The 27030-nt window shown below is 38.2% G+C and overlaps 3 protein-coding genes across 5 annotated transcripts; 1 reads left to right on the top strand and 2 right to left on the bottom strand.

The window, feature by feature from the left end:
* Positions 1–2684: 2684 nt before the first annotated feature.
* rfesd (Rieske (Fe-S) domain containing) lies at positions 2685–7677 on the bottom strand. Its single transcript, XM_053478629.1, has 4 exons — positions 7560–7677; positions 5869–6041; positions 3368–3402; positions 2685–3259 (listed from the first exon to the last, which is right to left on the bottom strand). The coding sequence occupies exons 2-4, from the start codon at positions 6026–6028 to the stop codon at positions 2963–2965; spliced, it is 492 nt and encodes a 163-aa protein (XP_053334604.1). The 5' UTR covers positions 6029–6041; positions 7560–7677; the 3' UTR covers positions 2685–2962.
* A 1977-nt stretch (positions 7678–9654) lies between these two features.
* nudt2 (nudix (nucleoside diphosphate linked moiety X)-type motif 2) lies at positions 9655–12199 on the top strand. 2 transcript variants are annotated; one of them, XM_053478958.1, is made up of 3 exons: positions 9655–9737; positions 11459–11585; positions 11675–12199. In XM_053478958.1, exons 2-3 carry the CDS (start codon positions 11462–11464, stop codon positions 11995–11997), a joined length of 447 nt encoding a protein of 148 aa, XP_053334933.1. In that variant the 5' UTR covers positions 9655–9737; positions 11459–11461; the 3' UTR covers positions 11998–12199. The 2 variants fall into 2 exon arrangements, with proteins under 2 accessions (XP_053334933.1, XP_053334934.1); XM_053478959.1 differs by having other exon boundaries at positions 9694–9826.
* Positions 12200–15911: 3712 nt separating this feature from the next.
* On the bottom strand, positions 15912–22525 carry ube2r2 (ubiquitin-conjugating enzyme E2R 2). 2 transcript variants are annotated; one of them, XM_053478571.1, is made up of 6 exons: positions 21897–22525; positions 21517–21734; positions 17020–17106; positions 16811–16908; positions 16583–16717; positions 15912–16425 (listed from the first exon to the last, which is right to left on the bottom strand). In XM_053478571.1, the coding sequence occupies exons 2-6, from the start codon at positions 21691–21693 to the stop codon at positions 16170–16172; spliced, it is 753 nt and encodes a 250-aa protein (XP_053334546.1). In that variant the 5' UTR covers positions 21694–21734; positions 21897–22525; the 3' UTR covers positions 15912–16169. The 2 variants fall into 2 exon arrangements, with proteins under 2 accessions (XP_053334546.1, XP_053334547.1); XM_053478572.1 differs by having other exon boundaries at positions 15912–16421.
* Between the last annotated feature and the right edge of the window lie 4505 nt (positions 22526–27030).

Genomic DNA, 27030 nt, shown 5'->3' with positions numbered 1-27030 from the left:
CATGCATGAGGGATAGAAATTATTACCTAGGGACCAGGTTCGAATCCTGCCTGTGTGCATGGAGTTTGTGTGTGCTTGGTGGGTTTCTTCCCACAGTCCAAGGACATGCAGATTAGGCTAATTGATGTTCCCAATTTGCTCGTAGTGTGTGAATGAGCTGTGTGAACTAGTGATGTTGATTACCATTGTATTTCCTTCCATTTTTACTACCGTGGTATAGGTCAACATTCACACACACACGTACAGTACACACACCACGGGCAATTTGGGAATGCCGATTAGCCTAATTTGCATGTCTTTGGACTGTGGATGAAAACCAGAATACCTGGTGGAAACCCACCAAGCATGCATGCAACTCCATACACACAGACTCCACAGGCGAAAATCGAACCCGGATCCTAAAGGTGCAAGGCAACAGTACTAAAACACTGTGCCACTGTGGCGCCATTAATAATTCCTACATTCAAATCATGGTTCGCCCCCATATCCCTCATATGCATTTACCATTCCATTGTTTTTTAAGTTTTATTCATCATCATCACATCTGGACGAGGATCATAGGGGGGCCTGGAGCCCATCCTAAGAGACTTAGGGCACTAGGTGGGGTACACCCAGAACGGGATGGCAATTCATTAAAGTGCACACACACACATACATTCACACACTCAATTTGGGAAAGCCAATTAGCCTAATCTTTATGTCTTTGGACTGTGGGAGGAAACCGAAGTACCAGGAGGAAACACACCAAGTCCGGGGAGAACATGCAAACTCCATGCATATTCTCCATGCAACCCTGAGGGGGAATCGAACCTGAGGGTGCAAGTCAACAATGATAACCACAATTAATAATAATAATAATAATAATAGGGCACAAGGCCGGGTACACCAAGGACAGAGTGCCAATCCATCACAGGGAACGCACTTGCACATACCACCCACACTCATTCACACACCACAGGCAATTTGGGACATTTCCCATTATGTTTGATATTAATTACACAGGACAGGTTCACTCACTTTGTAATATAACAAGCATAAAAAGAATGTTATTAAATATCCAATATAATAACCAACATAAAGCACTTACAGATTGTTAAGAAATGGTTTCCCAAACAGTTAACCAAAGAAAAACCAAACAGAAATATTGGGTAAATGTTCTCCCTTTTGGCTAGGCAGATAATAAAATGTAATGCCTTTTTATGAGCAACACTGTTTAATGTTCATTCAATAATATGTTTCTGCTAAGCAATCCAAATTGATTGATTGTCATGACCATTTTATTTTTTTCCCCACAGTTTCTGTATCTTTTATGAAGAACCCCGTATCATCTGTAATTAGACTTGATATACCAGATGTTTCAAGCTTCCGGAGCGCTTTATTTGCGGTCACTTTTGGTAGACTCGTATTAATGAAAAGGGCATAGTCGGGTAGTCTCGAGAGCGGCCTTATTTCTGCATGAGAGCGCATTCACCTCCTTCGTACAGCATTCTTTGACTCGCTAAACTCTCCCACTTCAGGGGAAGAAAAAGTCCATTATTGCACAAACTGTGCACAAAATTCTTCACTGCTGGACTGCAGGGTAAGAAATCCAGGACATTCGGAACATGAAACTTATAAAGCGGTCTTTGACCCAATAATACACCTAACACCGGGACACCAGCATGACAAGCATTGAAAGAATGCCTCGATACACTCATGGTCCCGCCTTACTATCTTCCAAGAAATGGAATTGGAAATGGAAGTGTTGGAACAACAGCTTACCAAAACTAGACGGTTTACATTGTTCGGTTTCAGCAACCATGTGCCCACTGTAGCCTAAATTTCCAGTTCCTGGCTGACAGACGTGAAAGAGTGCTGATCATTTTTCTGTTGACCTGTATCCGCACAAATTTATGCACTGCCTTGCCTTGGTGCAACATGATTGGCTAATTGGATAACTGCAAGTATTGATAAGAGCTAATGCATATTACTTTATATTACCAACATTTATTAGACTTCTTAAAGCCAATAAATCATGTTGCTTGGCCATTTTGGTCAAGGTATTATACTGTATTTCGTCATCTTAAAACTTCCAATGTAATGTGTCCCATCTCTAAAATACGAACCGAAGAGCAGAGCATAGCTGGATGCAGTGCTACGGTGCAAGAGAGATTAACATTGTGAAGGTGAAGGATTATAAAATGTGATACTAAAATATGTCATTTCCTGAGTCACTCAGTCTAGACTGAACAGCAATCAGATCTAAATGGCCGTGTGTCCTTGAATCTCTCCGTCTGCCAATCAACGGTGTACGTCTACACCAAAAAACAAAAAATAAATCATTTTACACAAAATGTATTAATCAATTTAAGCTACAACAAATATAGATGTTAAAATATACATACATGTTTGTGCAAGAAGCAGTTACGGCAGGACCATAATACAACTGTGTGTGGCTCAGGATGGTGATTGTGAATATTAATGGTAGTGTTGTGTTTACAAAGGAGAAAAGAATCATTACAGAAAAGTACCGTCTTTCCTAGAGCCCTCTTTTGCACTTACAAAATGTCCTTCATCTTTGTATTTATCTAGCATGGGCATTTTTTTCTTATTCTTCCTACAAGGACAATTTTGGAAGGAGCCTCCAGTACCAGCGCTGTAATGTACTTTTTTTTTGTGATGAGAAGGGAAAAAAAAGAGGCTAGTAAGAGAAAGACTGTTTATTTTACAAATGTTGCACAATGTTAAATATAACCATACACAGATTGCAAAAGTGTCATTCTTTAATAAATAAAAATGATAGTATTGGCAAATTGCTGAGGTATAAGAGGAGTAAAGCACTTTAGGGCATGCTGTGACAGAAGAATAATCAATCTCACAGTGGATTAACAGCGTGCTGCATCATCAGGCTGTCAGTGAGTATTTTTGCCAGATTCTGTCCTCATACATTCAGAAAGCTTTTCTCATTAGTCACGCCTGACAATTAGCTGCTCACTGATTCATCTACGCCTGAATCCTTCCCTTTCTTTATCTGCGCTCTGCCTTGCTCTGTCTGATAAAAGTCTGACTCGATGAACTTGGAGATGTCGGACAGTGTCACGTAAATCTTCCCGTCCACTTCAGTCACCTTGTGTATTCTTTGCTTTATGCCTTTGGACTTCCAGCAAGGTGGCTGGTCTTTGTCCTTTGGATTCGAGGCATTGTAAAGCCCCTCGCCCTCTGCCAGGGTGATCTTGTACTTGTGCTTCGGACACACGATGCAAAGCCTCTTGTCAATTTCCTGAATTCAAAAAAATATCAAGAAATTCTCATTTTAAACATGCATTCTAAAAACTAATCTTTCTGTCTTGGTTAGAGTTCATTCATGTTTACATTCATGGAAACTCACCTCAATATCCCCATTTAACAAAGATCCACCAGCATCTGTTAAAAACAGAAATGTACAAATACTTAGTGCACAAGGCAGGATACATCCTGGACAGGGTGCCAATCCATCGCAGCACACAAGCACGCATGTACTCACACACTCACTCACACACTACAGGCAGTATTCTGAATGGAAATTAGCCTACTTTAAATGTCTTTGAACTGCGGAGTACCTGGAGGAAACCCACCTAAACTACCTGTGGAGTTATAGCATTTTGCAAAATCATCCAAACTTTACACTAAAATAACCAAAATTATTTGGGTGTCAAATGTAGGAACTTGTGCTTTTTAAAGCCTTTGTAATTCAAAGCAACTATGCACAAAATATTTCCTGTTAGCTATTTTTTTTATTCAAATCTGCCCAAATGGAGATATCTCATTTTGCCCTGAAACTGTTGAAATATGTAATGAGATTAAGATACATTTGCAATCAGAAGTTTATATATACTCATCCTAATATTGAATATCATGGCAGTATTGTGCTTGTATCATACACTATATGGGCAAATATATGGACTATATTAGGCCCAACCTGTTAATTATTGAATTCAGGTGTTTCAATCAGGCTCCTTATCCCCAGTGAAGGATAATCCTAATACCAAGACATCTTGGACAATGCGATGCTTCAAACTTTGTGGCAACAGTTTCTGGAAGGCAATTTCTGTTCCAACATGACTGAGCACCAGTGCACAAAGCAAGGACTATAAAGACATGGTTAGATGAGTTCGGTGTGGAAGAACTTGACCGGCCCTAACACAGAGCCCTGACCTCAACCCCATCGAGCACCTTCGGGATATATATATAATTTGTTATGGAGCAGGATTTTAATAAACACCTATAATACATTAAAAAAAAAACAGAATTACTTCTACTTTTACTGTACTTGTCCTTCATGGATAGATTTTAAAATATATAATTGTTGATTAACTGCTGTGGTTTAAGAGGAATAAAACATTTGACGAAACTTTGCCATTGAATCTTATGTACTTAATGTTATGCTAGATAAATACATACAATAACATTAAAAACAAGTAAGAATTCTGTAATAATCCTAAGAAAATCCCAACAGGCATCACATCTGGTTCAAGTTTGCACTGGTTCATTTTAGGTTGTAAAATTTAGAAGAATAAAAATAAAGATAAAAAAACAAGTTCAAGAGAGTCTCTGAAGGACTCTAAAAAAAAAAAAGGTTTTACCTGAGCTGGGTTCTCAAGTAGCTCTATTTATCGTCTCCTATTTTTATTTTCCCTCCATGCCTCAATATGATATTTTAAAATGACCCTAGACCATAACGTCCAAAAATACAAAACACCCTGAACCTGTGGGTTAATCTAAAGGCCATACCATGCTGGGGGATAAAAAAAAACAAAATTAAAAAACATCCGCTCTAAGATATTAAGGCACTGATGACTGATTAATACCTCCATTCATGATAGATTAGATTCAGATCTCAATTTTAAAGACGCTAAATTAAATATTGCCAAAAATCGCACACAAGTAACAATCAGTTAAATTATAAATCATTAAACAAAAGAGGAAAAATCTAAACAAAATGCTTATTACATCTCATTAAATTACATTTGCATCCCACTGATGTTACATTTACAAAAATGTATTGAATGTAAAGGTAAAAGGCATGAACTATCCCCCACAACAACCAATGTGCATCTTGGTATATAGATAAATAACTTACATGAGAAAAAAAAAACACAGCAACTCATTATATGAGAACTAGAAGGTCCCTTAACAATCGTCTAGACGTGGCCTGCCACTGGTGCTGCCGGATTTTGAATATAATAAAAAAGATAAATACAATCATTAAACTACTTCCAAGGACTTTTTGTTTTTTTGCATTCATGCAATCCTGCTTTTCCTACAGGGTAAGCGCGCTATAGAGAATGGGTGAGAGTGAGATATCTTCAATGTCCTCCTGTGTTTGGAATGGATGCTGGTTAACCACATTTTTTTTTTCTGTATCTCAACCATATTACTTTTAACTCTATTGTTTATTAAAAAGCAAAAAGAACCTTGCGGGAAGGGAAGGAAAATATGAGATTTTCTTGGTTGAAACGCTGAATGGTTAAATGCATGTATTATGGATTCAATCATGGATGTTTTTATTTTTATTATTTATGCATAATTTGTACAATTCATAAACAAATTTTATGTTCCCACCATGATTTACCCAATTTCGTAATATGGGCTTGTATTGTGGGAATCTTTCTTACCCACTCACCCCTAATTGACATTCTAATCTCGTCAGGTTCAAGCAGAAACACGAAATCCTACAGGGAGCAACAAGGTTGCTGATTCATAAGCTTATATGTACACAGTAGAGCCTTGGCTAAAACATTAAGCCCTCTAGACCATTGTCATTTCACTTAGAGAGTACGAATACAAATCATGACGCCAATGGGAACTTACTGTATAAGGAGAACAAGTTTCAGAACAAGAAGTACTTACGATAGCACTGCTGGTCCAAAGCGTAGAAGACTCCCTGGTGGTAAAAGATGGCCAGATTCCTGTCGTCCACAGTAAAACTAGTGCGTTTGGCCTCGATGAGGTCTTTCTTGGTCCCCACCAAGAATGATTTACAAGATTCTGCGGTTTCCTCTTTGGACATGGCGGCAGAGAGCCTATAAGGACAGTCTTACAGTTTAGGATCTCACTCATTCTAGAAAATAATCATTCATTTCAACTTTATATACAGATACATTTATCCATCCTTCTTAGTATCTCTGTAGTCCAACTAGGACCCATGAAGGCTAATGGTGATCATTATATTTATTCCCAGTTCTGCATGTCTTTGGTCTGTGGGAGGAAACCAGAGAACCCAGAGGAAACTCACAAAGCACATGGAGAACATTGAAACTCACACACAGACCAGGCTGGAATCATAACCGGACCTTGGAGGTGCATGGTGACAGAGCTACCACTAACCACTAAGCCTACATACAGATACACTGCAATATAATTGAGTGCCGTATTAAATGGTGCTTACAATAGGCTTTAAACAAGCAATTTTACTAGATTTTATGGTTGACTAATTTTAGGAATGCCCACATAATTGTTTCTATGAGGTGTATCCAGCCTGTTTTGGCTGGCAGCTAAAAAGAAAAAAATGGATAAAGCAATGAAATAAATCAAGATTATCATGGCAGAGAATAAATTAAAGGTTAATTACTTTAAAATCGAAATATAGTGAGTGAAAAAACAATAGGTGTTTTCATTCGCAGTTTATTTAATCTAATTGATTACTGCTGTATGGCCTGATAATCTGTAAACACCGAATTGTAGTGTATTACTTTCCACTTTACACCAAGAAGCTTATTTGAAGTGGCAGCTCATGGACTGTTAGGCAATAAAATATAATAAAAGACACACAGAAGGGTATTTGAAATTACTAATATAATGATAATGATAAAAATAATATAATTTTTTTAATAATGCCTGTCTATCATTAGTAATATGATAGCTAACATGCAGTAAAGTCGGTCTATAATGTTTAATTATAATGACCTTGTATGGTGATATAAGTACATATACATGACTTATGTATGGTGATCAGCTGGAAATGGGATCAATATACTTTATATTAAACCACCTCGATATTGTATTAATGCTTAATTATTTTATAGGTATGTTTGTGTTTCAAAGTAGGGGAGGAGAATTACTAAGTAATTCTATTTAAGTTGAAGTATAACACATAATATCCAAGAAAAAATTATTAAAAAGCAATTAAACAGGCAATCAGCAATACTTAGAATTATAATTTTTTGTATATAAATATAAATGTAAATACAGTATAAACAAATTGCATAGAAAACATCCCACTGATATACAGCATGTAATCATGTAGCAATTTAGAGATTTCAATTACATTAAATATTTTAATAAATAAAAGTTAAGGATTGAAAAGTAAATAAAAAATGGAAATGTATATGTATGTAAGGCATGTACTGTATAAATAAGCCAGTGTAGTAAAGTAGAATTACTCACCCATGTTTAAACGGAAATTTGATTACAAATTTGCTAAACTAGCTCTAGTAGGCAGTCTTCCAAACTGCTCCACAAACTATCTTAAAACTAACATCATTTGTAGCATAATGTAGATTTTTATTAATTAAGAATAATAGTTTTCTGCTGTTTTTTACCTGTATTTGTTCCCAGCCTGCTGTATTAGTGGACGAGAAATGCAAAGTGGACCCCTGGCTGGTCTAACGCAGCTGTTATCAGAGCGGCCCGGTGAAGAGCAGTTAGCCCTATCAACCCTCTGACATTATCTTACCACAACACATAGAGGGTTTTACGCACATACACAAATCCAGGAAAAGTTTTTAACATTTTATCCTTGTTTGTAATTGTAAACTTAAATCAGCATAAAAAGGATTATAGTAATAAATGTTTCTAATCATAAATGTTTTTGATGCCCTTATTGTTCTGAATGTTAATTACACTTTTCACTTTTATACTGCACCAGCAGCGGTAATCTATCTCAACTCACGTAATCAAAACTCATTGCAATCAAAAATTTCCTTAAATACTCATTTCCTGTAGTAGAGAACATGTCCTATATATTATATAACATATTATATAATCATGTCCTGTTTATTATAAGCTTATGTTAAAATTATAAAGTGACTGATTATGACACTACATGTCAGGGGTATGCTGTTATAAATTTGGACTTTACAAGTTTTTTTTTTTATTTAAAAAAAATATTCACCTTTTTTCACCTTAAATTACAAATTCAGGTGTCTCAGGTCAAAGTTACAAATGATGGCACCTTGGATTCAACCGAATAATGAAATGTACAATAATATATTTGGATTATGATGTGACAGATTATTATACATAATACTGATTTTAGGCTGAGTTTAGCATGGTTGCATGGCTTGGAATTAAAATAAACATATACTGTATCTATTGAGGCCACAAGATACAATCTGTTCCCTTTTAGTTTTTTAACTCATGGGCAAAATCTACTCGTCCACATATTTTGGTTCGTTTACATACACAAGTATTTTCCATTCATTTTTTCATTTCAAGTATTTTGTGTGCATATTTTACTACTTTGTTCAATTGTCTCGTGTGAAAAACGAACCACTTAGAAATAAATATAATAAGACGGGGATCCATACCTCTGGTTAATCTGGTTTCCTCCCACATTCCAAAGACATACATCGTAGGCTGATTGGAACTTTCAAATTGCTCGTAGTGTATGACTGGGTGTGGAAGTGTGCTCGTGCGCCTGTGCCCTGTGTTTGGTTGTCAGTCCCTTAAAGTTGTCCCCTGCCATTTAAGCATAAGAAATTTTGCCATGGTATATTCATCACCTTTACCATGGAATATTTTGACAGTACCATGCTACTTATTTGCTGATATAGTACATATACCACAATATGGTACAACCATACCTATACTATAGAATGGCCGTAGTATGGCACCATGAAACACGTACCAAGATACTGTTTAAAACGTTAGACATCTTTATATCACATAAAGGTAATATTTATATAATAACCTCTGCAACGCTATTTTACCTGTTATGGTACCCTCGGAAGGTTAATATGAGGTGGCATCAAAAAGTTGGCATCAGCAACAGCTGGCAGCCCAAGGCTGCACACACAGTCACAGGGAGCACAGGCCTTCATAAGTCAGTGTGCCAAAAGACATTGCCCTGTGTACATGGAGAGCTGTGCAACTGCGCTATTCTGACCACCTGTATTACCATTTCTGCGATTTTATCATGGCCAGCAAGTTAAAACACAAAATTTGAAATTCTGAGTGAAACTGGACAAATCTGACCCAGAAATGTTTGACTTGATTCAGCAAGTTTATGGCGATGCTGCAATGAGTCATTCGAGGTGTTTAGAGTGGCATGAGCGGAAAATTACTGAAAATGAAAAATAAATGCCTTTTTTAGAATGGCATTTATTACACATACAATATCTAAACTTAATTATAATTATATGAAGTTTAAAAAATGTGACCAAAAATAGTTTATCCCAATAAAAACAATAAGATTTAACACTTTAAAATAACCATAGGTTTAAACAACAACAACAACAACAACGCAGCTGTGGTTTTTATTTCTAAACAAATAAACTGATAAGGGAATTAATAGTTGATGGAAATGTGCTTTAAACACAGATAACATACAAATAAGCCAGCGTAGGATTTGCGCATACTGTATTAGAGCGCAGGAAGGAAATAACGCACTCGCGCGCATCAATACGTCACAGCGTTTGCGCAGTGGTCGCGTTCTAACCCGGAAGTAACGTGTGGTCAGTCTGGGTGCTTCAGATATAATAAGGCGAGGCGACTTTGACGTAAGTAAACAATTATATTTCGTGAATGAATCTTATCTAAGGGCACCAAATCTCCAGGGGAAACAAATTAACCATGTGTTTTGTTAAAGGTGAGCATTTGGAGTGTATTTGCTGTGTTTTTGAGGGATCAGATCACTCTTAGCAGGTTTATTAGACAGTCTTTGTCATTAAGGAATGAATTGTAAGTGGGATTTACTTCTGTCTGCAAATTCAGCTATATTTAGTAACATCTACTTGACAGTGTGGTTTAATAGACATTCATTCTGCACCAATCTGGGTGAAGGTTTGCATTGCCTGGTCTCTCTCTCTCTCTCTCTCTCACACACACACACACACACACACACACACTCTAAGATTTCATTCAGTCCCCTCTAGCTTTGATTACAACCACTCTTAATCAATCCGAGTCCTGAAATTAGCCCGTACCATCATGGAGAAAAAAAAAAAAAACTCAGTAGAAATGATAATCTGGTTATTCAGTACATTCAGATCATACATTCATACATTACTGCATCTAGACCTGAGCAACTAAAGCAACCCCAGATTATAACACTGTCTCCAGAGGCTTGTACTGGGCCCACTATAGATTCATGCGCTTCCCTCCTTACGCTGACACCCATCACTCTGGAATAGGGTCAGTCTGGACTCATCAGACCACATGACCCCTAGCAAACTGCAGCTTTTTTTCTGATTATTTTTAGACAGATGTGAACAGATGTTCTTCCTGTGGGAACTTGGTGGGTTTCCTCCAGGTACTCCGGTTTCTTCCCACAGTCCAACGGCATGCTAATTAGCATTCCTAAATTGCCTGTAGTACTGTATGTGAATGAGTGTGGGAGTGTGAGTGTGTGTACCCCACCTCCTGGGATAGGCTCACAATCCTTCCAGATGTTGATCATGTCTTGAAGGGTTCTTAACCCAGTTCCAGTAAATTTCAAATGGCCGGACATTTTATATCACAAATGAGCAAGCCAGGAACAGTTTCTTGAGATGCCATGAGTATGCCATCGTCTTTTGTGTCATATGGATGGTTAGTGTGTAATGTAAAATGAATCAACTGATTTGATGTTCTGTGTGAGTCTATTGTGGATAACTGATGGGATGAGTGATTTACGATTACAGCAGCAGTAGTCCAAGGGTACAAATTTAAAGTATTTAGGTAAATGTATTCACTAAAGAAAGCTTAAATAAAGGGGTTAGGATGTTGACTGACAGGGCAAACAACCCCTTTTAGACATGATTTTTGCAAGAACTTGTATTTATGGCGTACAGATTTACACACAAGCTTAAACCATCTACAGTGGAATTTGAAATCATGGACTTTACAAACCAAATCTACTTCACCTGCTGTGATGTAAACTTCAGAGTTATGAATTCCGATTAAGATATGATCATTTTTAAATCGGATGGTTTAGTAATATTTTATCTAGGAATTAAATATTGTTTTTGTGGCATTCTGGGTATTGTAATCAAAGATCAAACAGATAATGTGGACCACCAACCTTGGAGCAATTACAACAAATTGGTGTTTACTTATCCGTCAACAGTGGTTCTGCTTCTTGCACTAGCACGTCATGGATTTATGCGTTCCTTTTAGGGGTATTATTTCCAGGGAAGAATAAAGCCACAAGCTATACAGTACATCAACTTTAGCTGACTTTTCCTGATTATACCTTTAATTTTATACTGTATTTATCTCCTTTTTGAAATCTTTTCCTCAGATCATGGCACTCCGAGCTTGCGGCTTTATAATATTTCGCCGCCTGGCACAACCTCCTTTCCCAAACAACATCGAGTACCTTCTTCTGCAAACCTCATACGGAGAACACCACTGGACCCCACCCAAAGGTGCCTATCATACTGTCTACTAGCTAGTATGCCATATTTACAGATTTCCACTTTGTTCCAGAGGTCTTACTGTTCTCACTGTCCTTCAGGCCATGTTGACCCTGGAGAAGACGACCTGACCACCGCGTGGAGAGAGACTCAGGAGGAGGCAGGTCTGGGCGAAGAGCAACTCCGTGTCGTCGATGGATTTCTACAGAGATTGCATTATCAGGTGCGGGGTAAGGAGAAGGAGGTCCTGTATTGGCTGGCTGAGCTCCGTGAGCCTGGTATAAAGGTCAAACTGTCAGACGAGCACCAGGATTACCGCTGGGCCAAGCTAGACGAGGCGTGCAGACTCGCGAAGTATACGGATCTCCAAGACACTCTTAAACACGTACAGCACTTTTTGGAGAAGGCAGAACACAAACAGTGACTCCAAATTTGTTGCACTCATGGGATATAATGTGTTCTCAGAAACTGTGTATATTAAATATGCCATAGACTTTTTTTAATTTGCATTTACAATTATTCACACAAATTATAAGTCATTTATGTGCTATAACCCATAAATCATAGTGATACAGTGTGGTAAAGGTCCATATGCTAAAGAAATCGAATAAAAATGATTGAACTTGTGAGTGATTTTGTCATTTATACCATCAAGTATGTCCTGAAGTGTTTTATTAATTTTATACTATTCTTAAACTTTTTTTTTAGATTTCTTAATTGGCTACATATACATTTTACAGACAAAAGTCTTATAAGCTTTAAGAAATAGATTAAAACAGGAACTCATTTATTTCATGGCCATCCCACGATATTAATTTTAACCATGTAACTGACAAAATGTATGACATTTTAATAAATACAAAATGTGTAACTGTTGCTAAATTCGTGTTGTATAAGATAAATTACCCAATTTGACCCACGACAGTCTGCCTGGCAAAAATAAATAAATAATAATTAGCATTTCGGAAAGGTAAAAATATTGAGCAAGAAAAAAAAAGCCTAATGAGATTTAAGATCACCGCCGTTAGGTTAAGAACTGTCCAACACATTATTTAAACCTGGAATGGTTTTGTTTAACCATGAACTTTGTGGAAAACATTTGATCAGAAAAAAATCAATAAAGGGGATCACTTAAACTCTTGGCAATGTCGTATTTACATTTAAAACATGGACAGTATAAATGTCAGCTGCGATTATCAGTACAACAGAAAATGGTCATGTGGTCTGATGGAGCCTATTCCAGAGTTATGGGCGTGTCAGGGTAAGTAAGGAGGCACATGAAGCGATGAACCCATCATGCATAGTGTCCACTGTACAAGCCTCTGGAGACAGTGTCTAGACTAAAGTCAGCTGACGACCTGAATGTGCTGAATGACCAGATTATCACATCTATGGAGTTTTTTCTTGCCTGATAGTACGGCCATATTTCTGGGCTCAAAAAGTGAAAGTAATTTTGGGAGCATGAGGAATAATTTTTACACATGAACTGGACACCATAATTGTGCATTATACTCAAAGCTAAATGCGCTGAAATAAAATATTAGAGTATGCAACAATATTTTTAGCCAAACCACTACTTCAGTCATTGATTATTTTCCTATAATCTCACGCCCTAGTTTGTGTTATTCCTTAATAACATGTCATAATATTGCCGGACACACACACCTGTGGGTAAAAAAAAATTAAATTCTTGTTGCTGTTTTTTTTTTTTCTCAAGTGAATAATTGTTTAATGTGGTTCGGTTTGTTACAACACTACAATAAGAGAAATAAAAGAAATTTAAAGCAAACCATCATGAACTCATTCAGCATCCTTAATAAGGCATGATAAAGGATTGCAAGTTCAGGTCCGTATTGTGTGACAAGGGATCCTAAATGGTGGTGAACATTTCAAAAAACACACCCATGACACACAAATAATAACAGACGATCCATTGTTGAACAAAATTATCACTTTTAGATGAGGGTACGAGGAGTTCATTTGGATGATTCACTGTGCGCAGTGTCTCCTGTATTCCCCCTTGTGAACATGAATGCTTTTCAATGGACAACAATGAGCCTGAAAGCTTGTCCGTTAGCTCCAGCTTATTTTCAGAATGCTGAGTGTTGTCCCGCTTGATTTTCCCGATTTTGCAAATCTCCTCGTAAGAGTTTCTATAAACAGGAACATCATCAGCGTCCTTGGCTAATTTGCTGGGATTTAAACAAGGAGTGTATTCGAGACCCCGGGTGCAATTAGTTCGAAGTCCCAGCCTGTCACTGTGGGCACAGACTGTGCCTTGATTCATAAAGACACATTTCATAAAACACATTTAAACAAACACACATGCATGCTCGTGAAAAAAAAAAAAAAAAAAAAACAGCTGACAAAGCTAAAAATTTTGGTCTGGATTTAAGGAGGCTTATTAAGACATCATGATGGGCCAAGTGTCCTCGGCAGTCTGTAATCTCCAACCCTAGACCAGAACAGCTGGTAAAATCAAGTTCAAGTCAAACAATTTGGAACGCTGTCAGCTCTAATAAAAAAAAGAAGAAAAAAAAAATTAAAAGCAAGAGAAAATAAAACATAGCAATGGTTAGGTGCAACCAATTCACGGTGCAACTAAATGCATATACTCAGAAATTGTGCACAGTTAAATTATTACCAGCAACAATCGTGTATTTTTTTTATTTTTTTTTAAAGGCCCAAAACTTGGATGTATTCACTTAACAGCATTCTCATCATCATAAAAGTCAGCTTAACAAGTTTCTGGTCAGCGCCTTTCTGCTCCGTGTGTAGCTGAGATCCCGGTGTCCATGCTGATGCTGCGATCGTTTTGAGTTTATACTACTGTAGCACCTGAATGCGACTTCATTACCACCTTTGACACTTAAATATAACGGCTCGAGGGGCTCGAAAAAAGGTGCGACCCGCATGCAACGCATCCCTGTTTTCACCATTTCGTCCTTCCATCTCAAATACTTACCTGGAAAACTAGTTGAAAGCAGAGCGATCGGTCATCATACGCAGGTGGCCGAGTGGGAGTCAAGCACTCGGGATCTTTTGTGAAAACAGAAGGGGAAAATCGGCGTCACGTGCTACAGCTAAGGACAGTTCGGGAACTGTAAAATGGAGAAGGGATGAGACAAAGCTGAGACTTCGGACGGGAAGCTATAGGGAATTTCAATAGATACAGACAAGAAAAACACACTGGGAGGCGCGAGTATCGAAAAGCCCTGAGGTTTCGAGGCAGGCTGAGGAAGATTCGATGATGAGGAAATGTAACAGGTCTGTGGGTATTAAAAGGATTTTGGTGTTTTAAAGAAAGAATTCATTCACATGAGATTTTTACTCTGAATGTGGTTGATCAGCCAGGACGGGAACGGGAATATCAATAAGAAACCACCTGATACGATGTTATCATGATACCTAGGTGCTGATTTAATTTGTATTGCGATTCTGTACGTATCATGATTTTATAAATATCCAAAAAAAAATTTTTTTTTGATTTTGTTACAATTCTCAAAGTAACAGATAATTTGCTTCTACCACACAGGATGATATACTGCCTGCCAATGAATTGTTGTTGTTGGTCTTTTGGCTGCTCCCATCGAAAAGTCGCCACAGCGGACCATCCGATCCACACAACAACTTGGCACAGGTTTTATGCCAAATGCCCTTCCTGACACAGACCTCCAATTTTATTCAAGCCCAGATAAAACGGGAGGGTTGCGCCTGCCAATGAAAGAATATCATAATAGTGTGCCACCTGTAGGATTATAGAGAAATTGCAACATTTTTCACCCCAAATGCAAACATACAATTTTTAAAGGAATTTTGAAAAAAAGAATCTATTTATACTATTTGGTATAAAACTGTTGATCCATAATATAATCTATAAGTGCTTTTGCAAATTGTCAAATAAAATCATTAGGATGTATCTCACCTTTGAAAACTATTTAGAAAATAAATAAATAAAAACTGATAATCAGTACTATTACTACTACTAATTATACATATAATAATCATAATAAAAAACTTTGACGGAACTGTAATGTCTATACCTGATCCGATTCTTCTTTCACATTGTGGGAGATGGTACCAAAGAGGTAGAGTAGTACCAAAGTACTAAAAAAACTTGTTTTCTGGCTTTCTAATACGAACGTTCATCTATACTGTAATGTCTGGTTTCTGTTTAAAAATTACAGAAAGTCATACTCTGATCCGAAGCTAAAGAAGGACAACAAACTGATCAACTACATTCGCAGTAAAGATTCTTGATTTGATGTGATTTCCTCAGAAATCAGTTAAACACTAAACCCAGAGGACTACCTATTTTTTTCCTTACCCTCTCTCTCTCTCTCTCTCTCTCTTTTTAAAAAGGGTAATGAAAGTGGTGCGAGTGCTTTTCTTGCTTGAAAGGCTCTGCCAGGGCTCATTCTTGGGGCTCTTAAAAAAAACCCAGTGCAGGGTCACACCTCACACTGAAAGTGTGCGAGAAGAAGAAAAGATGATTGGGACAAACTGGAAAAGATCAGCAGCTTGAACAGAGACAGAGTGGAGTACAGTGGAGTAGGGGTGCGGTAAGGGGGAACGGGGAGGGGCAACGTCACGGCATCAAGACTCCTCGTTCCCAGAGTCCTCCTCGTCGCCGTAGCAGTCTGCGCTCATGTCCCCAGCAGGCCCGCCGGCCTCTGCTTCGTCTTCGTCATCATCCTCTTCCTCTATGTCGTCGTCGTACAGGTCGTCGTAGAGCAAGTCGGAGCTGCTGTCGTGGGAAGGCACTTTGGTCTGTATGCAATATTCGGCCAGCGTGGTGGGAACCTTGACGCCGTCCCGCTCTGCTTCTGCCTTCGTGGCCAGCACCTGCTTTCTAAACACAATGACACTTCATTAAATAATTGGTTTTTTTTTTTTAAAGCGCTAAAGAGATACAGTGTGGAACGTTTCCTTTGTGTTTCTACAACTTCTATAACGTGAACCTGTACACGCTTGTGTCTGTTTTAACACCAAGCATAAAATGTTTGTACCGGATGATCTCGGCGTACTCCTTGTCCTTTCCCTTGCTGTCTCTCCACTTGCGGAACATGACTGAAGCATCTACGTTAGCTGGGGAAAACGTGTTGGGCTCATTCAGCAGCGAGATCACGCTCAGCAAGATAGTTCTAAAAGAAGAAGGAAAGAAAAAAACAAAACACACCAAGACTAGAGTGAAACTGAAAAAAAAATGCTCTGTCTTAAGTGAAGAACAGTGCTACCTGACATTCTGTGTAGGGTTCCACCTCTCGGAGGGTAACTCTCCGCTCTGAGGGTCATCCACGGGGGGATGCAAGATGGAAATGCACACGTCACCGTTCTTGATGCAGAAAAAAGTATTATATTAGTCATATATGGACACACAATAGTTTTTCACATATTACCTAAAACAATCATGCACCATAAATGGTATTTTATAAGGTAAGTTTACCTCGTATATGTTTGGGTGCCACATCTTGGTTAGGAAGCGGAAGGTCGGTGGCGAGTACGGGTAGTCGATGGGGAACTTTATATGGGCCTATATGAGCAAAAAAAAAAAAAGCAGCATGATTATTTTATTATGCTTTTCCAAACAAAACTTTGTATATGTGCAAAGCTTTAACAATAAACAGAAAAAAACTTTATTAATCCCGAAGGAATTTCCAGAGTTGGGTCCATTAGTATTTGGACAAGGAGGCGATTTTGATATTTATGCCTCTGTACACCACTCTATTTGACTTACAATGAACCATTCAGTATATAATGGATCTGTTTAGTTTTTTAAGCCTAATTATGGCCTTCTTTCACTTGCATCTGTACCCCTCAAGTTCCCATGCACAGCAATCAAAGGGTAGTTAAGCTACGCTACATAAAGAAGACATATCTGAGTATGCTGTTCTAGCATAATAATCAACGATGCGGTGGTGTGATGTGATGCAGGCAGATGCAAAGCAGATTTACTACGAAACGTAGTAGTAATAATACCAAACGTAGATAAAAGAATTGTCCAACAACACATTAAAACCTAAAAGGATAGTGCTCAACCAAAGAAAGGTGACGATAAAAAAAAAATAAAAAAAAGTTTTAGATGACGTCAATATACGTCATCTGAGTCTCTAGGAACGAGCTGTTACTATAGAAACTGTAGCGTATTAAAACGCTTGCATTAACATCCCTATGCGAGGCGAATTTCAGCCAGAACCCCTGCCCTTTCTTCTTTTTTTATGATACTGCCTGTTCAATTCTGATTAAAAAAAAAAAACTCTCCTGGCACTGTGTATTTAGTTTTGTTATGGGAGGAGCCCGAGTGTGTTTCTACACAGATACCACTATCACCGTCGCTGTCCTAGCATTCCGTCATCGCTTACGTCACCAAAACTCGCTTCTATTCCCAGACTCAGACTTCTGAGCTTTTACGCCTTTACAGCACTACTCGATGCGCAAGATAATGACGACAATGACAGCTGAGATCTTATCGCACACGGAGGATGTTGCTAAGCTAACACAAACACAGCACTGTTTTTTTATTCTGGTTATTTACTACAGTCTAATAGAATTCCTCAGGTTTCATAATTATTAGCATATTAGCACTACATTGAGGCATTTTAATGATATTTCTGTTATCTGTGTTTTATATAGTCGACCTATACATCATGATTCCCTCCTTCAGCACACAGACTAATAACTGAATTCCAATCAAAGCTAATATTTTTACATAAAATATAGATATAAAAATACAAAATTCCATTATAGTGGCATTGAGTGAGCAGTAAAATCACTAAGCACCATGACATCATCGGTCAGCAATGATCTCATTGTTACTCCAGCCTACTAATGTACATGCTGTGAGGAATAAACAACAATGTGGTATTTTGTAATGTGCCGTTAACAAACATGGCAATGGCTGCTTTTATACTAAAGCAATGCACGGCCTGGGGCGTGTACGTGACGCAGTACAGCGTGTACGCGGAATAGACTTTTTTTCCCCCCCCACATGGTCGCGGTCGTGTTCTGCTTATACCAACATCTGGAATAATGTTTAATTCATTAAAATTAGTTATTATTTACCGAAAAAAATATAGCGCATTTTTAAAAAATTTGTAGAAATGAGGGAAAAAAACATTTAGCGACGTATTAAAATCTTTTTTTTTTTTTTATACGTGCATGCATGCATTCGCGGTGATATAATGCTGCCATTCCTCTATAATCCAACAGGTGGCGCACACTATTCACACATCGGCAGGCAGCAACATCCTTGCTGTGAGCAGCAAATTAATTGCTACATTTTTAAAAAAATTTTATATTAAATCGGGATATTTATAAAATCGTAATACAGAATCGCAATACAGACCTGTGAATCGTGATAACGTTGTATCGGGTGATCCCTGGTGATCCCCATCCCTAAAACCTAAAACTACCTAGAGTCATCTTAGTTCTTTATCCTGAAGACATTTCTGTGCTGATAAACTACATAAATAAGGCAAAATTATTGTTACGAAGTGCTAACTTACTTTACTCAAATGTTTCCTGATAAACAAATTAACAAACAAAAAAATCACCATGTTGACGATTACACGGTTTAATTCGTTAATAATTCAAATATTTTTAAAAAATCTGTCTGCTATATAAATCCCCCTGTATAAGCTGCTACTATACACATTAGAACGGGGACATTAGTTCGTATTAAGCTACCGTGCATGTTTCTGCTGTCCGAACCGTGCTTCTACTGACACCTTCTGTCCAATCAGAGCAGAGCAGAGCATTTGACCGCTCCATATGATTAAGTAACTTAATCTATTTTGGTGTGAAGCAAAATAAATATTAGTAAACATTTTTATATATATATATACACACCTTTCTATAACATCACGTTATTCTCCATAAACGTAGCAACAATTACGGCATTTAGTAATTAAAGATAATATATATATATATATATTTTTATTTTTTATTTTTTTTATTTATTTTTTTTTATGTGAGAACTGAAAGAGGCTATACGCTTCTCTATTTCAGTTCTCCTACTGGGACACCGTTTATCTGCCGTAGCTATAAATAAGTGAATAAAGATCACTTCACCTGGGACAGAGGGAGAACAAGAACGAATGATAAATCAAAGCGAAAGGAGGATAAATGGGCTGGGGGGGGTGGGGGGTTTGACTTATGATGGTTCACAAACATGACAGGACAGAAATAACACCGCCCATTACAGTCAAGATCCTGACTCATTACAGGCGCGTGTACTGTGACGGATGTGGCCCCGTGTGAGTAGTAATGAGAAACTTGCAGCTGAGTGAATCCCTTTCACTTGGGCCACGTCAGACCTCGGTTGCGCTCATATGGCTGGTGTTCGTGCACCCCCTCGTGTTAATCTAACACCCAGCATTCGGCTGATATAACTGTTAGATCTTTGGCGGCGCGAGTCCGCTTGGACGTGTTACGTCACGCCATCACAGAAGCTGTCTCCTCTTAGGGCTAGTGATCACTTCTTTAAAAAAGCAAAACGTTCACTACAATTCCAGCAACCAATAGAGAAGTTTGAATTGAAGGTAGAGAATTGGTGTAGATGCTGCCTTTAGAAGTGAAAACGAAATCACAAAATCCCCTGCGCAGTGCGTTTCACGTTCATCACTGTGTTGCAGTCGTGCCACACTGAAAAGTAATCACTATCCAATGCGCGCATGTGAAATCTTCTCAACATCAATGACAAATCTACTACTGCTTTGCCTTGGTTACGAGAGGCAACACAAGCAAAGTGAACACACACCGACCTGGCTATGATCTTAACTTTAATACGGTTATGAGAAATTCAAAACACAGAGGCTTCTCTCATTTGTATAAAGCTGCGCCAGTGACTCTTTCCTGGAGCAGGAGTCTACACTAAGTACCATAGAATGACGTTGTGTAAAATTTACATAGCAAGTTATTTATGCATCACTGCAAATCTTAATGCTATTTGGACCAAATTCCATGCCATCACCCAGTATATCCAATTTACCAGTATGTTCTTTTTTTTGTCTATACTTAGACCACAGTCAGAATTCTACTTTAATAATAACCTCTTCTATGCAGAATCTGTTACAGTTTGATTACATTTCTTCTTTTCAATTAAAGCCAGGAGACATGGGGGAAAAAAAATTCTAATTCATCTTGTTTAATTCATGCATTGCCACACTGAACCCAAAATCTATGTTTTTTTTTAACTACATATGCTTCTGTTTGAGATGGTAAAATTTTGCCGTCCTTCTATAATCCTAGAGGTGGCGGGCTCTAAACTGTTCACACATTCAGATTAAGATTAAATTATGTGTACTTTATAGAACAGTGAATTTTTTTTCATATATCTCAATTAGGCGCTGGGTTCAGAGTGCAGCCCCCAAATTGGCAGGCAGCAAGTTCCTGTGTCGTAGGACAGACTTATTTAAAATAAAAAATATAAAAAACTGAATCAGGGTATTTATAAAATCGCAAACTTACAGAACCCATATACAAATCGAATCAGCACCTGGGTATAGTGATAATATCGTATCGCTGGTGATCCTGGTCCCTAAAATACGTGTTTCCTTTTTGGAAACTTTTTAATAAAGAATGCGCGCTTAAAAAAAAAAATTATACAAAAAATTAAAGAAAAACTTTGCCACGTTTTACAAATTGTTTTTAATCTGATAAGTATTTAAATGGTTGTTCTAACGTTTGATAATTAAAATTAATGTACATTTATTGTGATTCTTAGGGTAAAATGATAAGTTGAATACGTCTATAAAGCACATTTTGCGTGTTTTTTTTTTAACTTGCAAAACTTCTCCTTTAAGGACTCTTACTCCTAACCTACTGATTGAAATCCTATCCCTGCCTTTCAACGCTGCACAGTACGCCCTTTTAAATGCTGGTTAGAAAGACTAGAAGAAAATCCATCTGCTTTGCCCCCTGATCGTGCACAAATCGAGCGTACCTTGAAGTATCCCCCTTCGTAAAGCGTGTTCGGGGGTCCGAATATGGCCACCTCCCAGTTGTACAGGTCCGACTCGGCCACCAGTGTTATGCGAAAGCCCTCGACAGGCTCCTCTTGCAGAGACTTGAGCTCCAGCATCAGGGCCTTCTGGGAGCTGGGCATCTGCTGATGGGCCATGACACAGGCGCGTGCCTCTGACCTTCTCCAAACTTCAACAACTATGGAGATTAAGAAGAAGAAGAAGAAAAAAAAAGATTTCATATTTGGACAGTGCATGAAATGTAATACCTGCTGAGAAAGAGAAAAATAAATGTGTGAGGTGGGAAACAAACTGATTGCAAAGGTAGAGCATCTAACATACAGTGCTGATGCAGCATTACCTCTAAACTCTTCTCTCCAGTGAAATGTAAGATGTTCTTGCAGCTCCAAATCAAAACCTCTTCATGGATTTTGTTCGTTCAAACCGGTTTCTGTTCTGATCTTAAATGCTTTTCATCAGGCTATAAATAGCACAACCTGCACAAGTTGTCTGTCAGCCTAACTACTCTACTGCAGCTAGCAAAATGTGGTAGAGAGAGAGAGAGAGAGAGAGTCAGGGAGGGAGGGAGGTGTCCTGGGCAATATTACACGCAATCTCTTCAATCTGGACTAAACAACAATGGCAACCCGATCTTCTCATGCGAAACAGATGCAATAAATCAGATGCTCGGCTGTCATCAGTGCAGCTCCCCGACTCGCCTTCTTCGCCCAGCTGATCCTCTGCTTGTTTACATGCGATTAGCTCAGCTAGCTAGCGACCCTCCGAAAACACTCCGCTCTCCCCAAACAACCAACTAACAAAAAAACGGACTAAAACCCTCCCACCATGGATCACCGGAGGATTTTAGGGTTGTACAGCCGTACTACGGGCCGCTAATAAAAGCTCAAAACGGTTGCGCTCCACGTTTACAACATCGCTTTCGCTGTTCCTAAACAACAATCGCCCTGTCGACGCTTCCGGTCAACGTTACGTGACGCGCTACGTCATGACGTTCGTGCGTCATCACGTTAACATGGTAACAGTTCAGTGTTACGCAGGGATCAAAAGAGAAAAAATCTGCTCGATGATGGAAACTGGTTTGACTTTTGTGTGTGTGTGTGACTCACATCCGGACTTGTGACCACACTAGGACTATGAGGAAAAGTCTTTCCACTGCAAAACTGAACTATATTTAAAGAATGTATTATCCCAAACTAATAATTTTAACTTCATAGAACGTTCCAGGAATGCTTTTAGGTTTCTGCAAGGTTATGAGGAAAACAATATCACTCAAGCACTCATAGTCTATACTGATTTAGGGGCATAGAACCTATCCTAGGAGACTATGGGCATGAGACAGGGTAGACGCTGGACTCCCTGGCTCACACACACACACACACTTCCTACTGTATATTGCCAAAAGTATTTGCTTGCCTGGCTTCACATGCATACAGACTTGAGTAACTTCCAGTTCCAATGTTGGCCCTTTCCTTTGCAACTATAACAGCTTCAACTCTTCTGAGAAGGCTTTTCACTAGATTTAGTAGTGTGTTTATGGGAATTCTTAACTATTATTCCAGAAGTGCATTTGTGAGGTCAGACACTGTTGCTGGACAAGAAGGCCTGGCTCGCAGTCTCCTCTCTAATTGATCCCAAATGTGTTTGGCAACCACCAAGCCCAAATTTGTCCACTGGCTTGCCAGACAGGGAAGCGCAATTCGTCACTCTAGAGAACACTTCTCCACTGGTTGCCACTGTTGGGCCCTTAAGCAAGGCCCTTAACCCTGTCTGCTCCTGGGTGCCGTATAATAGCTGACCCTGTGCTCTGACCCCAGCCTACTAACAAGAAGCTGGGATTTGCAAAGAATAAAAAAAAATAAAAATAAATCAGTGATGTACTGTATATGTGACGAAAAAAGGCTGAACTTAAATAATATATACACACAAAATGTGACGAACTGGTCATTTAGTACATTGAGATCATCAGCTGACCTTATTTTATTGCCAAATTGTCACTGCTGAACCTAGATCTCAGCAACTGAAGCAACCCCAGATCATAACACTGCCTCCAGAGGCTTGTACAGTGGCCACTATGCATAATAGGTGCATCGTTTTATGCGCTTCCCTTCTTATCCTGACACTCTCTGAAATAGCGTCAACCTTGAGTCAACACACCACTTGACCTATTTCCATTGCTCCAAAGTCTGATCTTTATGCTCTGTAACAAATTCAAGCCTTTTATTAGCCTCACTACATATTATTGGTCACACAGCTGTTTAGTCCCAATTCTGTGAGATATTGTCACATGTGGAAATGCTTTTACTTTTATGATTATACACAGCTGTGGTTTCTACTGTTGATTTTAAAGCAACTTCATCAAGCATTTAAATGACCCAATCACGGCCATTCTTTTTTTTTTTTTCCCGACTACATTACTTTTTTTAGGTTAATGTTTCAGCATATATTTCTTTTCAGATACGAGGGGTGTTCAAGTCAAACCTAGACTTTTAATTGTGCCGAATAACAAAACACAATTACGAGTAAAACCTCCCTTTATTTCGGTATATAATCCCCTGCCACACTAATGGACTTATCCCGTCGTGTTCTGAAATAAAAGGATTTGTTCTGTTTTAAATTCCACGGTGTTTTCAACAACCTTTGAATTTTTCAATAATTAAATAAACAAGTTAGATAAATAAATCGCGTCGCGTTTTAAATAACTGGTTATTCGAAATAACTTGTATTCCAAAATTAAAATGGCTATAATAAGTGTAAGTGATTGTGAAAACACTGCGAACTACATTTGTAAACTATTTAGCAACACGCTAAAAACTTAAACAACATTTCGGTCGCCAACTACTACGTCATCAACCCGCGTCCACTGTTGCCCTTGGTTACTATACGCACGCGCTATTTATTTAGTAAATAAACTAAAAGGTTTAAGCTCTAAGATGGTCAAAATGCCGAAGTTACAATCAGGTTGCAGCTGACAGTTTCTTCTCCAACTAAAGGTAAAATCTCACTTTTTTATGTCTGGAGTACAGTAGAATAGGTTAATAATTTATCTTTCTGTGTATTTTAACGTGCTGTGTTTGTGGTTGTGCAAAGAGAAACATCTGTCCGTTGACGATACTGTAGAGAAAATAAAAACGACACTTATCTCCAGGCACGGTACAGGTAAACACGAGTTCTTACTGCAGGGCTAAGGGCTAAGCGCTACTTTCAGTAACACTCGTGTCCAGTAGGTGGCGGTATTGCATTGCTGTACTTGTGTCACTGGCGTTAACTTGGCCTAGCCAATGTTGTTCACTGTTGTTACATGTGCTTTGAACTTTACAAACCAAACACCCAGAGTGACTGAATGCAGAACTGAATATTAAACAAACATTTTAGGCATTAATGTGTACATATCGGCTGTTTTGAACAGTTTTGGGTTTGGGAACCACCTGCAAATCTGGTTGTACTGGCTTTTTTACGGTCCAGCTCGTTCCCATAGTGCAGGCATCACTAAATGCCGGACCACGGTCTGGAAAGAGACTATGAATCCTGAACCATCAAAGATGATGGACAGATCAATATATGTTTATTCTTTCTGCAAGAAGTTGAAAACCAGTTTGTCTTATATGTTAGATGTGCATGTTACATGTTACCCCTTTGAACAAGTTTTTAAGCTAGTAAATTTCAAAATAAGTATTAAAATTTTTAGAGAAAATTAATCTGTTATCTAATTTTCATATTAAAGACTAAAACTGATTCTCAACATGAATATATATCCATCAAAGCTGGTATGGCGTTAACAAAGAAATTAAAACAATACATGATGTGCATGTTTTGGCAAAGGACTTGCAGGGATAAATGTGTTGACCTTCTCATTGGTGGGCTTTGTTTGCGTAGCTACTGTATGATCCATTTTCCTAGAAGTGTTCTCAGGAACAAGGAAGGGCTTGCCTGGCCGTTTTACATTGCAGTTATCCAAGTGCTTTATTGGAAACACACATCCTTGATATAGATGTACAAGGATTTAAGGATCCTTTTTTTTTTTTCATAGAGTTTTCTCGGGAACCAGGAGTGGTGTGGTGTGTATACTGTATTTGTGACCTTGTTGGAGTGACATACACTTATTCTGAGAGTCACGCAGGCAACGAACTGACTGCCTTCAACCAGTATTCACAGTATTCGGTTTTGGACATACCTGACTAAAGTATTTGTACAAATTGTATGTGATAAAGATTTATGTCTCCTGTGCTGTGTATAATTGTACTCCTGTTTAAACCTAACTACATTACTCTGGCATAAAAAAAGCAGCAGCACTATTTAATTGACACATATTGTATCCACTGCAGTGAAAGATTGAAGACATAATGAAATGCTAGTAATCTCACTTTTGGGCTCCAACTCACTCTCTACTATACGAAAAGAAGAGATCAGCATGGATTGTTGGTTTTCTTATTTGCACACAGGCACATGATTTAGATTTTGTATTAGCTTTATTATTCACATTTGATACTTGTTTATCTATTCTGTGTCAATGCCTGACTGTTTATTGTTAATTTCATATTATGTGACCTCTCCCATGCTTATATGAAAATAAAACAACCCCATCATTCCGTTTCCTGATTATGTACGTGGTAACACTTCCTATAACCCGTGCCCAGATAAATACAGTACGTACAAATAGCTTGCTCTGCCAGTCTGCTGGAATTCTTTTGTCTAAATGGGAAATACTAATGTTTTTCCTGTCGACTGTCTGTCTCTGAGTCTGTCTATGACTTACATGCTAATGAATAGTTTTTTAGCCAAAAGCTTAAATACGCGGGCGTGTGTGTTTGTCCCTCTGCCTGCATTTAGAAGTGTGTCAAGAAGCGGTGGAGGCATCATGCAATAATTCTTCTTCTTTTAATTAATCTTAGAGATAAACAATTTGGTCTCTCTTCTCCAACCAATTTATTGTTTTTGTTTTTTGCACTTGGCTGGGATGCTTGGAGTGCATGTTGATTTCTAGGCCCCAATATTGCCACCTAGTGGTAATTCTGTATAATAACTTCTTACACCTATTTACTTACAGAAACGTCATTTTTACTATTTTTGGATAATTCGAGGTCGTGGGCAATATATTGTCACATAGACAGCAATGACCAACAGTGAATTAAGGATTGGAACTACATTTCTTTTATTTTACTCTTTTACATATGTATGTAGTTTTATTGTAAGTTCACTGTAATTAAGTGAATTGATTAATTGACTAAGCTGATGTCTCTGTGTAGGCTAAAAATTAGATAATGAATAAACTGTGTTTGCTTAACATGTAATGTATCTAAAGCATTCCCATTATAATAAAGTATACTCTTTTGCGGGTACTGAGAACTCCACGTAATAAAATTTACAATTAGCAAAATTGGAGGATGATTTTACTTGCCTACTGATTCACCCAGGCTCACGTTGTGAATAGTTCTCCGCTGATTGGTTGAAAATCACACAGGGGGCGTGTCCTCAAG

The sequence above is a fragment of the Clarias gariepinus genome, chromosome 19 (assembly GCF_024256425.1).
Source record: "Clarias gariepinus isolate MV-2021 ecotype Netherlands chromosome 19, CGAR_prim_01v2, whole genome shotgun sequence".
In the NCBI taxonomy this organism is placed as follows: Eukaryota; Metazoa; Chordata; class Actinopteri; order Siluriformes; family Clariidae; genus Clarias; species Clarias gariepinus.
The sequence above is the reverse complement of the archived record's forward strand: the minus strand, read 5'-3'. Positions and strand labels throughout refer to the sequence as shown.

Bases quoted from the DNA above. Each gene is read 5' to 3' on its own strand.
- rfesd (XM_053478629.1), bottom strand. From the start codon at position 6,028: ATGTCCAAAGAGGAAACCGCAGAATCTTGTAAATCATTCTTGGTGGGG. The intron at 3,403-5,868 runs GTAAGTACTTCT...TGTTTTTAACAG, and splicing joins TTTGGACCAGCAGTGCTATC to ATGCTGGTGGATCTTTGTTA. The intron at 3,260-3,367 runs GTGAGTTTCCAT...TTTTGAATTCAG, and splicing joins TGTTAAATGGGGATATTGAG to GAAATTGACAAGAGGCTTTG.
- nudt2 (XM_053478958.1), top strand. From the start codon at position 11,462: ATGGCACTCCGAGCTTGCGGCTTTATAATATTTCGCCGCCTGGCACAA. The intron at 11,586-11,674 runs GTGCCTATCATA...ACTGTCCTTCAG, and splicing joins CCACTGGACCCCACCCAAAG to GCCATGTTGACCCTGGAGAA.
- ube2r2 (XM_053478571.1), bottom strand. From the start codon at position 21,693: ATGGCCCATCAGCAGATGCCCAGCTCCCAGAAGGCCCTGATGCTGGAG. The intron at 16,718-16,810 runs GTAGCACTGTTC...TTCTTCTTTTAG, and splicing joins AACCCTACACAGAATGTCAG to AACTATCTTGCTGAGCGTGA. The intron at 16,426-16,582 runs GTACAAACATTT...CATTGTGTTTAG, and splicing joins GAGTACGCCGAGATCATCCG to AAAGCAGGTGCTGGCCACGA.